The following is a 12,803-nucleotide window of genomic DNA, read 5'->3' on the forward strand; positions in this document are numbered from 1 at the left end:
CAGAGTTTAAAGTTGAAATCTGTGACTGTCCAATCTGGCGTTTGGCATAGATCTCACAGAACCTGAGCGAACCTACGAGGAAGCAGGTGTTTAAGCTGAGCAGGGATCTTGAGGGCCCCGGGTGGGGAGACCTTGAGAGCCTCAACCTCCATTGCTCTGCCTCTCAACAGTGTCTGTCTTTCTGCCTAAAGCAATAGAGATGCTTTCTGTGATTGTCCTCTGGGTCTGGCTTTGGGCTATGACACACAGGTCAGGGGTAGCCTGTGCTGGGGCCCATCACCTTGCCACGGCCACCAGTGAGGGGCTGTAACTCTTGACATAACTACAATCTGGGTCTTCACCAGGATCTCCTCCACTGCTGTTACCACACACTGATGCCAGCTTCTAGGGGAGGGGTGTGGGAAGCAAGGGCTGCTCTGGTCATTAGAGCACACAGCAATGTGGTCAGTGGTGGCTTTGAAGGGAACACCTACACCAGTGATGGTGAACCTATGACACGCGTGTCAGAGGTGACACGGGAACTAATTTTTTTGGTTGATTTTTCTTTGTTAAATGGCATTTAAATATATAAAATAAATATCAAAAATATAAGTCTTTGTTTTACTATGGTTTCAAATATCAAAAAATTTCTATATGTGACACGGCACCAGAGTTAAGTTAGGGTTTTTCAAAATGCTGACACGCCGAGCTCAAAAGGTTCGCCATCACTGACCTACACAGCAACTAGCGTTTAGCAGTGGTGGAGGCAATAGTAGTGGTGGAGAGGAGGGGGAGGGATCTACTAAAGCAGATTTACCTCTCAAGATGAACAACAGCTTGGCACTAACCCATGCAGCTATGAAAGAGATGTGGGCTATCAGGAAGCATCATAATGAGCAACTAAATTACTTTAAAGTTTGTCAAAATCAGCAAAACGGATAGCGACCAGGTAGTGGGAAAACTAAGTTTCAAAAAGCAGTCATTCTTTCCATAGGGATAATTAGACCAAGGCAGTTTATCAACGAAAGACAGCTGTGGATTTCAGAACTGCGATCCCCAGTAGAGGTAAAGCGATCTGGTGATGTCAGAGATTCCCACGAGGATGATGCCCCGGCTGCTATGCAGAAAGATTCCATGAGAAAAAGCTCCTCCCCCCACTGTGAGCCTATCTTTTCTAGCATTTCCAAATGAGAACTTGGCTTTTCTCTGGTATCTGCACTTGTCTGATTGCCTTTGCTGGAGGCTAGTTTTTCTTCATAAAAATTGTTCCATGCTCTGTGGCTTCTGCTGAGTGTCTGCCACTGTAATAAGGACTAGGAGGCAGAGAAGGCTGGCCCTCACTCCAGGCAGCTCTGCGGGCAGCGCCCACCAGGACCTTCCCTGCCGGTCCTCTGCCTCCAATAGTCCGGTCCCAGAGGAAATGGACCTCTGATGACCGGCTGCAGGGTCCCTGTAAGTTGGGCCCAAGCCATTTTGCATTTACAGCATCTTGATTAAAAACCAGGACAAATCAGAGGCGTGTGTGTGTGTGTGTGTGTGTGTGTGTGTGTGTGTGTGTGTAGGAGGTGGAGAGAGATGAGAATGCTGTGCTTTCCAACACTACCTTCAAATCCGGTAACCGCCAGCAATGTGTTAGTAAACTTAGTTGGAGGACCTGCCGCCTATGACCTGCATCCACCCCATCACTCCATTTTTTGACCAAGCGCCTAAAGACTAATGAAGTGATAGCTCTCCGTCCTTATCCCGTTTCTGTTTGTCTCGACTGGCTTTCCCACTTCCGTATTGATCTATCCGTGCTGTCTGTCCCCCGTCACATGCAGAGTAAGGTGTCTATAATCTGCTCACGGCCAAGGCTGGCTCAACTTCCCATCACTGAGCGTGGAGTCCTGTGCCAGAGGGCTTCCATCGGGCTCTGGAAAGGGAGCCACTTACAGAGGCATTAACGCTCCAGGGCTGTCTCAGGAGTGCGGAGCCGGAGCGCTACAACTGTGATGCACTGGGCGCCCTCTTAGCGTCCCAAAGGAAAGGGGCTTCCCCGCATGCCGCCTTACTTAGCACAAAGGGGGCTCATTGCTTTCCCTCGCTTGGGAGGCTTTCCCTTTGTCACTGGTATTAGTAACTTTTTGATCCAGCATCGGAAATGACTATACCATTTTAGGGACTATGTCAGAACGCACCCTAAAGTGTACGCATTTGACCAAGTAGCAGTGAGATGGCTGTGTTTCTGTGGCTCGTGCAGTCGGTACTAGTAGTTGAGGCGCACTGTCCTTGCTGGGAAGGAATGATGCCACCGACAGTGCAGCGGCCACACCAGATGTTTTTAGATAATTGAAGAAATGTCAATATGGACTGCATAGTAAATGATGTTAAGAAATTGTTGCCTGTTTTGATAGGTATGCTAATCAATAAGTAACAAAAGAAAAAGAAATTCTCATCAGTTGAGCATTATTCCTCAACCTCAGCTCTATTATCTCAGGACCAGACAATTCTTTGTAGTGGCTGCTCTGTGCATTTAGGGATATTTAACAGCATCATTGGCCTCTACCCACTAGATGCCAGTAGCATCCCACACACACACACACAGCCAAATTGTGACAACCAATTGGCAAATGTCCCCTGGTTAAGAATCATTAAGTTAGAGAATCATAGATATGTATTGATGAATTAAGTGACATCATGTCTAGGATTTGCTTTTAAATACCCTAGCCAAAAAAAAAACACACAAAAAAAAACAGTTGTGGTGGATAGATGAAACTTGATTAGCATAATTTTTATTTTAGTAGAAGCTGGATGGTGAGTACATAGGGATTCATAATGCCATTCTCTCTACTTCTGTGTTTGTTTGATTTTTAAAAATCAATCTGTTACTAAAACCTAAGGTAGGATTGCCTTTCCTTTTATTAATTAATTTATTTAATAGAGATACAACATATTTTTAATATATTTTTATTTATTTCAGAGAAGAAGGAAGAAGGAGAGAGAGTTAGAAACATCAATGATGAGAGAGAATCATTGATGGGCTGCCTCCTGCATGCCCCACACTGGGAATTGAGCCCACAACCAAGGCAGGTGCCCTGGCCTGGAATTGAACCATGACCTCCTGGTTCTTAGGTCGATGCTCAACCATTGAGCCACGCCAGCTGAGCCAGCTTTCCTTTTAATACCGCCTCTCAAAGTTGCTTCACTGTCTTCTTGGAAAACTCCTTGCAGACCTATTTCCCACTGCCTGGGGTAACCCTCCAGGATTCCTACCTGCATCATAGGAACTGACTCAGTTTTCTTCCCTGCTTTACCAATCCTTGCTGCTGAAGCCCAAACACAGAAAATATTAGCTATAAGCAGAGCTAACATTGAAGATAAATATAACAGATACCTAGAAGTTTCCCAAGCCCCCACTAATACTATCACTAACAAAGAGAAAGACCTTCTCCTACGGCCTTATCCCCATTCTAGAAGGGATTTACCTGGTGGATGGATGAGAAAAATTCAGGACCTTGAACCTCCCTTCTAACTAGAGGGTTGTAGAGAACTACAAAAATTCCACCACTCTCATCTCATCTTTTTATCTTTTAGTTTAAATCCCTGTTAATGGTGGTTGCCAGAGGGGAGGGGTGTTGGGGAACTGGGTGAAGGGAGGATAGGTGAAAAAGGTGAAGGGTTTAAGAAATACAAATTGATTGTTACAGAATAGTCATGGAGATGTAAAGTACAGCATAGGGAATACCATTAATAATATTGTAATAACTATGTATGGTGCTGGGTGGTACTAGATTTATCGGGATGATCACTTAGTAAGTTATATAATGTTCAATCAGTGGATATACACCTGAAACATAATATTGTATGTCAACTGTAATTTAAAAATAAAATTTTTTTAGGTGCAGATTAACAGAAAATTTACAAAAAGTAAAAAAAAAAATAATAATAATCCCTGTTAAACTACTGTGAAGTAAAAGGGGTAAACATTGGGCTTTGTCTGCCGGAATGTAGAGAAATAGAAGTGAGGAGAGGTGGGAGGAAGACAGGGAGAGAACAGAAGAACTCCAGCTCCTGAGTAGTGCAGGAGGGTACAGAATTTACAGGGAGTGAAACTGGAAAACTGGAAATTTTCTCAGCTATTTCAATTTATGACTAACAAGTCCATTCCACACCATAGAGAGAGTTGTTGAACTGAGTTAATGGAAGACAGTTGCTAGGCAGGGGTATAACATAAGTGTAAAACACATTCTCTGCTGGTGTGAGGCTCATCATGTAATGGGAAGGAGAAAACTTACAAACCTGAGTGAACCAATCAGAGCAAAATTAATTGTGAACGGAATGCCATTAGCTCCACATGGGGTGCAGCTGCTACATAGGAGTTGCTATTAGCAGATGAGAAAGCAAAGCAGCTGAGATCGAAGCTGAAGTCTTCACAGAGAAGAAATTTCAACTGAACCTCAAAGATGAATAGGATTTAGATCAGCTAAGACATTTCTCCTGAGAGAAAAAACAAGAGCAAAAGTACTCAATAAATATTTAAGTGCCAGCTATGTGGCAGACAGTGTTGAGGTTAATATTGTGTGAAGGTGCATAAGCCAAAACCCTCACCTAATATGAAATCAGGAATATGCACAGAATCTTTGTCAAACAAGTGGAGACCAGAATGATGGGAAATGACAGTGTGTACTCCAGAGAAACAGAACTGATAGCATGTGTATCTAGATCTAGATATAAATGTCTAGGTCTGTGTCTAGAGAGACAGGAAGGGAAGGAAGGGAGGGAGGCAGATAGACAGACGGATGGATAGATAGACAGATAGAAAGAGATTTTAAGGAATTTTCTCACGTGATTGTGGAGACTGGCAAGTCTGCAGTTTGCAGGGCAAGCCAGCAGACTGGAGACCAGGGGAAGAGTTGATGTTGCAGTCCTGAGCCCAAAGGCAGAATTCGGAGGCAGAAGTCCTTCTTCCTCAAGAGACTTCAGTCTTTGCCCTTAAGGCCTGCAGTGGCTTGACTAAAACCCACCCACATTATGGAAGGAATCTGCTTTATTCAAAGTCTACTGATTTAAAAGTTAACCCTATCTAATAAATACCTTCACAGAGTCATCTAGACTGGTGTTTGACCAAATATCTCGGTACTGTGGCCTAGACAAGTTGACATATGAAATTAACCATCACAGGATGGGGTGTATATGAGATGAATGATTCGGTGGTATGAAAGTCAGATGAGGACGATTCTTGAGAAACCAACAGGATGCTGTAGGAAGACCAGGCTAGGGCTGTATCTAGTAGATTGGAGACAATACCACCCTGTCATCTTTACCCCACAGCAACCAAAGGCAATACCTTTCCATCACTCCTCAGTTGCTATGTGGTTGGCACATCTAGCCCAGGAAACCAGTCCTGCAGTCTGTTGTTCATATCTGTGTGTCTTGCTCTAATCTGAGAAGCAAAAAGCTCAGGTTTTTCCCTTCCTTGTTGCTACAGCCTTATACACAGGCTGTACAAGGCACGCCCACAAGCTATTTTGCATTTTGAAAAGCCTGAATGATTAGGAAGGAAATTTAGCTTTCAGTTTTGAAGTTCTTTAAAGCAATACCTATTCTCTATTTCAGGTCGAAATAAGTAATGGCATCAACTCTGAAATGCAAGTGCTGAACTTGACTTAGGAAGCAAAGAGTCATTGACAGCTCCTCTCTGCATCAACATGTCTCACTTTCTCCCAGAGGATGGATGCGCCTCCCTGCTTTCCCACAGATCACGGAGTTCTTCGGTCACAGCCTGTGTGTTATTAGCATTGTGCACTAGATGAGTTGTAGGTGCTTGGGTGGGTATTTTTTAGTCATTTTCTTCTTATATGAATACTTGTAAGTTGTAAAAAAAATTGGTTTTAAATTTTTTTAACAGAATTTAACATTAGGCATGCAGAATGGGAAAAAATGCTGTGAAAACCTACAGACAATTCCATGAGAAACATTGGTTTGTATTATTGAGGTGGTACGTCAGGACTGCTGATGGCTGCACTTATCCTAGACCTGATGGAGTTTGCACTAGCAGACATTACTTGGAGTTACTAGACAGGAAGTTAGATGCTCTGATAAATGGGTACAAATAGTGGACCTGGCTTTCACACTGAGTATGGATCATTTTTTTCAACACCACAAGTCAAAACATAGAGCTCTCCTTTGTTTTCGACTTCCCAAAGCCCAGAATAATATTATGGCAATCTAAATTTTCAGATTCTTGCGTGATATCTTGCTCTTCCTGTGTTCTGAAAAAATATATATCAGGGGGGTATGAAAGGGTGAAATTAAAGCAAAACACCTCTCCCCTTTGGAGGGAATGTGGGTATCTATGAGGGCCATATTTTCTACTCTTTATCCAAGTCCTGACACTGGTGTCAGACCTAAACCTACAGCTTGTGGGCATGTGGCACAAAAATCACAACCAGAAATATTGCTCTGAAGATATTCAAAAGGAGCATTAAAATGGTGTGGAATTGCCTTTAAGTACTTCTAAAGAAGATACTTATATTTGTGCTGCATCAACTTTTCTTTCTCCTACCCCACCCTAATTAGTATCTCCTACCCCACTGAGAAATTAGTACCAGAAACATAATTTTCCATGGGGAATATGTCTTGAAAGATTAGTATCTCCTACCCCACCCTGATTGAGTATCTCCTACCCCACTGAGAAATTAGTACCAGAAACATAATTTTCCATGGGGAATATGTCTTGAAAACACACCATAATTTTTTCTAATCATATATTTCAATTACTAGTTCCCATGTCAAAATAAGTTTGGCTCACTTTGTATGAAAACCAACATGAGGCCTCCTATAGACCCCAAAATATGGGGTACATGTGTACTATTTAATCCAGCAGTTGTTAACTTGGCCCATGCATCTCTTACAAGTCAGTCTGTAAACCACCTAAAATTATATGCAAATGTTTTGTGTGTAGAGGTTCCTTTTTTCTTCTTCTTTGTGGAGTCCATATATTTTATGAGACTTCCTTAAGAATCAGATCTTATACATCAAAGTCCACCCTGGTTCCTACCACTTCATAACAACCATGATGGACTTTGTGGAAGCCTCTGGATTGTGTCCCTTCAGTCATCTGACACCTACTGAATCCCATCACTTTTCATTCTACTGAATAAACTCAAATTCAAAATGAAGAAGAGCTAGCAGGGACCTGAGAGATGGTCAAATCCAAGTCATCATTGTGCAGTTGAGGAAGCTGAAGCCTAGAGGACTTTGGGGGCCTGCCCAGAGCTCTAAATATATACAGAGGAGCCAGAGCTATGGCCAAAGGAAGGAGAACTTGGAAGGCACAAGGTGAGGTTTGGGTCCCAGGTCCACCATTGTGGCCTTGGACAGTGTTGGACATCTCGGCCCTGCAGTTTTTCTCATCTATAAAGTGAAACTATAATGACTACCTCCCAAGGGTGAGGTGAGAGTTTAATGAAAATGTAAAAATACTCTGTAAACTGTGAAGTGCTCCACAACTGAGAAGCAATCGTTATTGTAATGTCATAACAATAAGTTGGGCCCTGTCTGGATCTCTTATTACTCCCACAAGTGCAAAGCCCATAGAAGCACCAAACTCCTCTACGTTTTCTAAAAAGTAGCCTGAAAAAATCGCCCATGTTTAAGTGATTAGTAATAATGAAGACTACAAATTGCATGTATTCATTAAAAAATAACTTTGATATTAAAATTCCAAGACTAATATATGGAGAAAGCTAATAGAACATCAAAATCATAGAAAATCAGTCAAAGGAATAAAATTAATTTTTAAACATCTTAAACTGTCATTCAAAAACAAACAAAACCTAGTTAGCATTTCACAAAATAGTACCATGTCGCTGTTGTTGCTGTTTTATCTCCATGTAAACTTTACATTCCTCTACGATGCACAGCAGAGACCTGTGTCTAACTGCAGGTAACTGGCTTGAGGAGAAATTCTTACATTAGCGATTCTTCTATGGAAATTCAACACAGGCAACTACTTATTATGATATGTGTTGTGTGTTTGGGTTTTTAATCTTCCTTCATTTAAATAATTAAGTTATAACTGTTCCAATTGGCAATTTCAGGACTCCATAATGATATTCTGAAGTTCCAGAACATTTGCCATTCATCAAAAACAAGTTAGATAGATCTTCCACTTCCTCTCTTGCCCACGTTTCTCCTCCACTCCTCTCCTCTTCTGTGCTACACTTTAGAGGCCCTGCTTACTTAAGAAAAAGGGAAGAAAAGAGTGTAGAACTGTGTGGTCATCATGGGCAGTCCCCGGGATCTGGGTGATTCTGACCCAGTACTATCACTTGTCACGTGCTGCTTCTTAAAGAGAGTGTTTCCAGTTCTTGCAGCGTTTGCCTCTGTTTTAGGGAATCCACTCTGCACTGTGTATCATGCAGTAGGGCTTTCAACAAAGACACAGTCAGTATATCCACTTTCTCACCAAGTCTTGGCTTCTCCATATGGAAGTGTGTGTGGTCAGAGGAAGAGAATGAACTATCTGTGCTCATTTGCCAGAACCTCTCGCAGCATCCTGAGATGGTGCAGGTCCAGGTTCAAGTGCTCTCCTCACAAGTGGTTCTGGTAAAGCTGAAGACAGGACATCCACTGCCCATGAGCCCCTGGGACTGACTGGCGTGCAGAAGGGGAAAGTTAAAACCAATGGGGTTTTTTTTCTCTTAGAATGACCTTGACAGTGTCTTGTAAACCTTGGCCGACTCTACCCCAGGCTGTCTTCTATCTTGTGTCAATCACCTACCTTTTCTTAAGTGTCTCCTGCTAACACTCTGTGGAGCCACAGGCAGTTGGGATGCTCTGCAGTTTACCTTATGTCTATTTCCGCTTCCACTCATGTTTCAAAGCAGCAAAAGTTAAGCGGGGGAATTACAAGGGTCTGGGAGGTGGCTAGGGAATTCCCAGGGGACATGGGGTGCCTTACAGTCTACAGCAGAGAAATCTCAAACATCTCTTTTAGGAAAAGCTCTAAGCCAGCATGTCCCCAAGTATCTTAGCCTTCCACTTGCCATATAATATGAACGTATGTGTCCCTGAAACAAAAGCATCAACCAACTCCAAATCTGAGAGGTTGTTGGTTCACTTGTTTTGAAGATAACTTGACATCTTGCCTTAGCAAAATACTGACTTCTTTCTTTTTTCCTTCAGAAAAATAAGCCCTGCTATTTTCTAAAGAAAAGGGGCAGCAAGCTTCAAGAGACTGGATCTAGCAAAATATAGCAAGGCTGCCATCTGTCTCACTTAATGGATGGGGCACTCATGATTGAGAGGAATTTGTCTTCATTAGAACCAGCTAAAATGTATGTCGCAGAGCTGAGGAAAACTGTCACGACTCTGCTACATTGGGAATCAAATAAAAACCAAAATTGCTCTTTTCAATCTTTGTAAATTAGAAAGGAATCTTGCCAAGAATGAACACATCTTCATTTCAGACCTAATTTAGAATTTATAGTATCCCGAAATATGGACTCACTATGAAATGAATATTCTGGCTAATTATTTCTTAAAGCAAACACTCTCTTATCATTCCTGAGATACTTCAGTGTATAAGCAGGAGAACTCTGACAGTTGATTAGAATTCAAATGCTCTGACTTGACCTTTTAGCCCAAGATAGTAGCTGTTCTCAAGGGATCATTGAATTAAGTAGGAAAAATACAAATAATTGATCTCTTTAAACTTAGAAACCTTGAATATCTGTGTTGGTTTGGTGTTTTTTAATTTCCTTCTCATTAAAGTCACCTGTATCCTTTGCTGGATAGAAGGTCTGGGGAAGTGTCTACAAACCCTGTTCCCTATAAATAGTCCCACGACTTAAGGGTGTTATGCCCAAAAGTAGAACTAATGAAGTACTGCTTGTTTAACTTCACAATCAATGTGCAATGAAGAAAGGGAGTGGATCCATTTTAAATATTAGGAGAACTCTCCAAAAACCAGAATTCTCAAAAATTTTACAATTTGTGGCTAGCCTCTCTCTTTATGTCTTTATTGTGGGCTAAGAAAAAAATGCCATTTCTACTAGATGGATAAAGCTTCTTAAATATTGATATTTGTAGAAGAAATTGGTGTCAGGTAAAAAATGAATGATCTTCCTTGGACTCTGTGAAATGAGAATTTCTACCTCATCTTTCTACCTTTCTTCTTAGAAAGAAAGAACAAATCATGACCCAAGATCCTTCTTTGTTTCCCTAATTCTGCAGGGTATGTGTTAGCTTTCCTTTTCTGAAAATTGAATTTTAAATTCAAGAACCAATCAAATGGATTACTTGATTCTCACTGTTCTTCTACAAAAATAAATTAATTCTTCCAAGGTCATAACTCTTTAACGTTTTTATTTTGGCAACACCTTTTTTTCTGAAATGATAAGCGTCATTATTTTCTTCTGATTCAATTCAACAAACATGGAATGGACACCAGTGCTTAGGAAGGTGAAACAGAACAGATCCCTGCAAAGTGTGTGAGCCTTCCTTTCTGTTGTTAGTATTTCCTCTCAGTAAAAGTTGGACCTGTGTTTCCCTTCATCTGTTTTTCTTCAAGAACATTATATCGGTTAGAGTGGAATGAGGACTACTGATAGTCTGTTTCTCTAAAAAAATATTCAATTGAAGGAAATCATAGAAGTTTTTTGTAATCAGGTTTTATTGTACATTTCCCTAGGTTGTGTGTGTGTGTGTGAGTGTGTGTGTGTGTATGTCAGAGAGACAGAGACAGAAGGAGACAGACAGACAGACATAGAAAAATCTTGAAATCTTCTGGGTAAAAATATCCCATGAAGTGATTCCAATCACTGAAACGTGTTGACTATATTCTCCTAACACCTTGGGCCTGCAAATCTGGCAGCTGTCACTGATGTCTGAGATAAGATTGATTGACTTGTTCATGTTGTGCACACACATCTATACACATACTTCAACACTTGAATACATCCTTTCTAAACACTCACTTTATTAAAATTGTCATATGCCCATTCTTATAAACGATAAATAGTATAAGATTATTTTAGGGACTGGAAGTTAAAAGAAATAAGATGCCTAGTGCCATGTGTTATTCTCTGCTGGGTCAAACTGTGGCGTTGACAGAGACCTCGGCAATTCCTTTGTTTGGTTTACAGAGGAGGAGACTGGGGCTGGTAGTTGCAGTGGCTTGTCCCATGTCCCGTTGGGTCTGCTATGCAAGCCTTCATTCCAGTCTTCTTTCCTCTACATGTGTTGGTCATCAGCCAGGCCTTGGCTGTGACTGCAATTTGATATTTTTTGATATTTTTTTTCCATCTGGGCTCCAGGCCCTGGTCACCAAGGCTCAGGATCCAAGAAAGACACCTCCTGTTGGCTCCTCCTCTTCACCCCTCATCCACTTGAATCTGAGCATCAGATGGTCAGATAGTCCTCTTCCAGTGGGCTATTGTCATGCCTTTTTGTCTTCTCAGGGCAAATAAGAAATCCCAGACCTCAAATGACTGGTCTTTGCTTCCTTCCCAAAAGACAAAATAGCTCAGCCCTGCCTGCCTTCTCCTGTCTTTGCTCATGGTTTAAACATCATCCACCTGCCCACTGCAAACCTTCTCATGATTCTTTGTCAACCAGCAGAGGGACAGTTTACTGCTGGATGCCAGTCTCTTCTACAGACTTTTGTCCCTGAAGAAGCAATTTTGCAAATAATTGCTGAAAGTCACTTTGTAACTGCCTCACAGAGTTTCATTTCTTTGATACCTCTTTTATGAGAGAATTTCTCTCTTCTCCTTCTGACTTCTTAAATCTATTTTAAACCTAAAATAACAGTCATTGAATGTAGTTTTACAAAATAGTTTACTTGGGTCACCTGTGTAATATGAAACCAAGAGCCTAATCATTGCAATCATTGCAATTATTCCTATTACATTCGGGTAATAATACAAATGGAATGTTATATGTGAAAGTCAATGAGCTTTCAGATTCCTTCATCAGAACTTATGTTGGGCAGCCTTCTGCTTGCCCTCCAGGCTTTTTATTAGTAAAAACTGTCACTTTGAACCCATTTATTCAACCAATGCCTATAAATATTTATCATTAGGTTCTTCTATGGCTTTTCATTTTTGTCTTCACTCTAAATAAAAAAAAATAGTTTCCTGTGCAAGACATTTTTAGGCAAAATACAATGTATAGAGCACCAAGTTCAATAACTTTAGAGAATGGAATTTTGGGCAATTCATGGGGCATGCTTAACTTGTTTTCATAAGGCAAACATAGCTCATTAATTATGTTTTATTTATTGTTCTTAAACCACTTGTTTCGTGTGGTGAATTTTTTTAAAAAACTCAATTGATTGATCTTTGGATTTTTTAACATGTCAGAGAAAGGCCATTGATTCCAGAACTCAGATATCTAAAGTGCACCCAGAAACAGAAATCGCTTGGCCCTGTAAAGTCCTCTTCATGCTCCTAGGCCTGCAAAGGCTTTGCTCTCAAATCTCGGAACTTGAGTCACATTGGTCCCATTCATCTTTGTCAAGAGGGAGTTTGGGGGGCAGGTTGAGAAGGTGAACGTCTGATCTTGTTTTATTCTTTCCTCATTTGTTTTAGGGCCAATGGCCATCAACCCTTCTTGACTTCATTCTGCCAGAGCTTGACATTTCCATAAGTAGAAATAGGGGGCTGCATGATGATTACAACTCCTTAAGAAATGGAGTTTTCATTAAAGGTTTTCTGCAAATCTGTGATTCCCTGTGAAAAATGCTGGCACAGACTAGTCTTAGCATCAGTGATAACTATAATAAGACGATGTTTCATTCCCTTTAAAAGACATAGATATCCCAATTTTATCCAGTTTAA

The 12,803-nt window shown here is 41.1% G+C and overlaps 1 protein-coding gene across 1 annotated transcript in view; it reads left to right on the forward strand.

Annotated features, from left to right (window-relative positions):
* Positions 1–6,191, forward strand: part of NKAIN3 (Na+/K+ transporting ATPase interacting 3) — a gene marked incomplete at its 5' end in the record, with an annotated part of 116,691 nt that extends 110,500 nt beyond the window's left edge. The window contains one exon of the mRNA XM_014540396.1: positions 5,575–6,191. Coding sequence (XP_014395882.1) covers positions 5,575–5,584 — 10 coding nt within the window. The remainder of the gene's footprint in view (positions 1–5,574) is intronic.
* Between the last annotated feature and the right edge of the window lie 6,612 nt (positions 6,192–12,803).

The sequence above is a fragment of the Myotis brandtii genome, unplaced genomic scaffold (assembly GCF_000412655.1).
Source record: "Myotis brandtii unplaced genomic scaffold, ASM41265v1 scaffold1053, whole genome shotgun sequence".
In the NCBI taxonomy this organism is placed as follows: domain Eukaryota; kingdom Metazoa; phylum Chordata; class Mammalia; order Chiroptera; family Vespertilionidae; genus Myotis; species Myotis brandtii.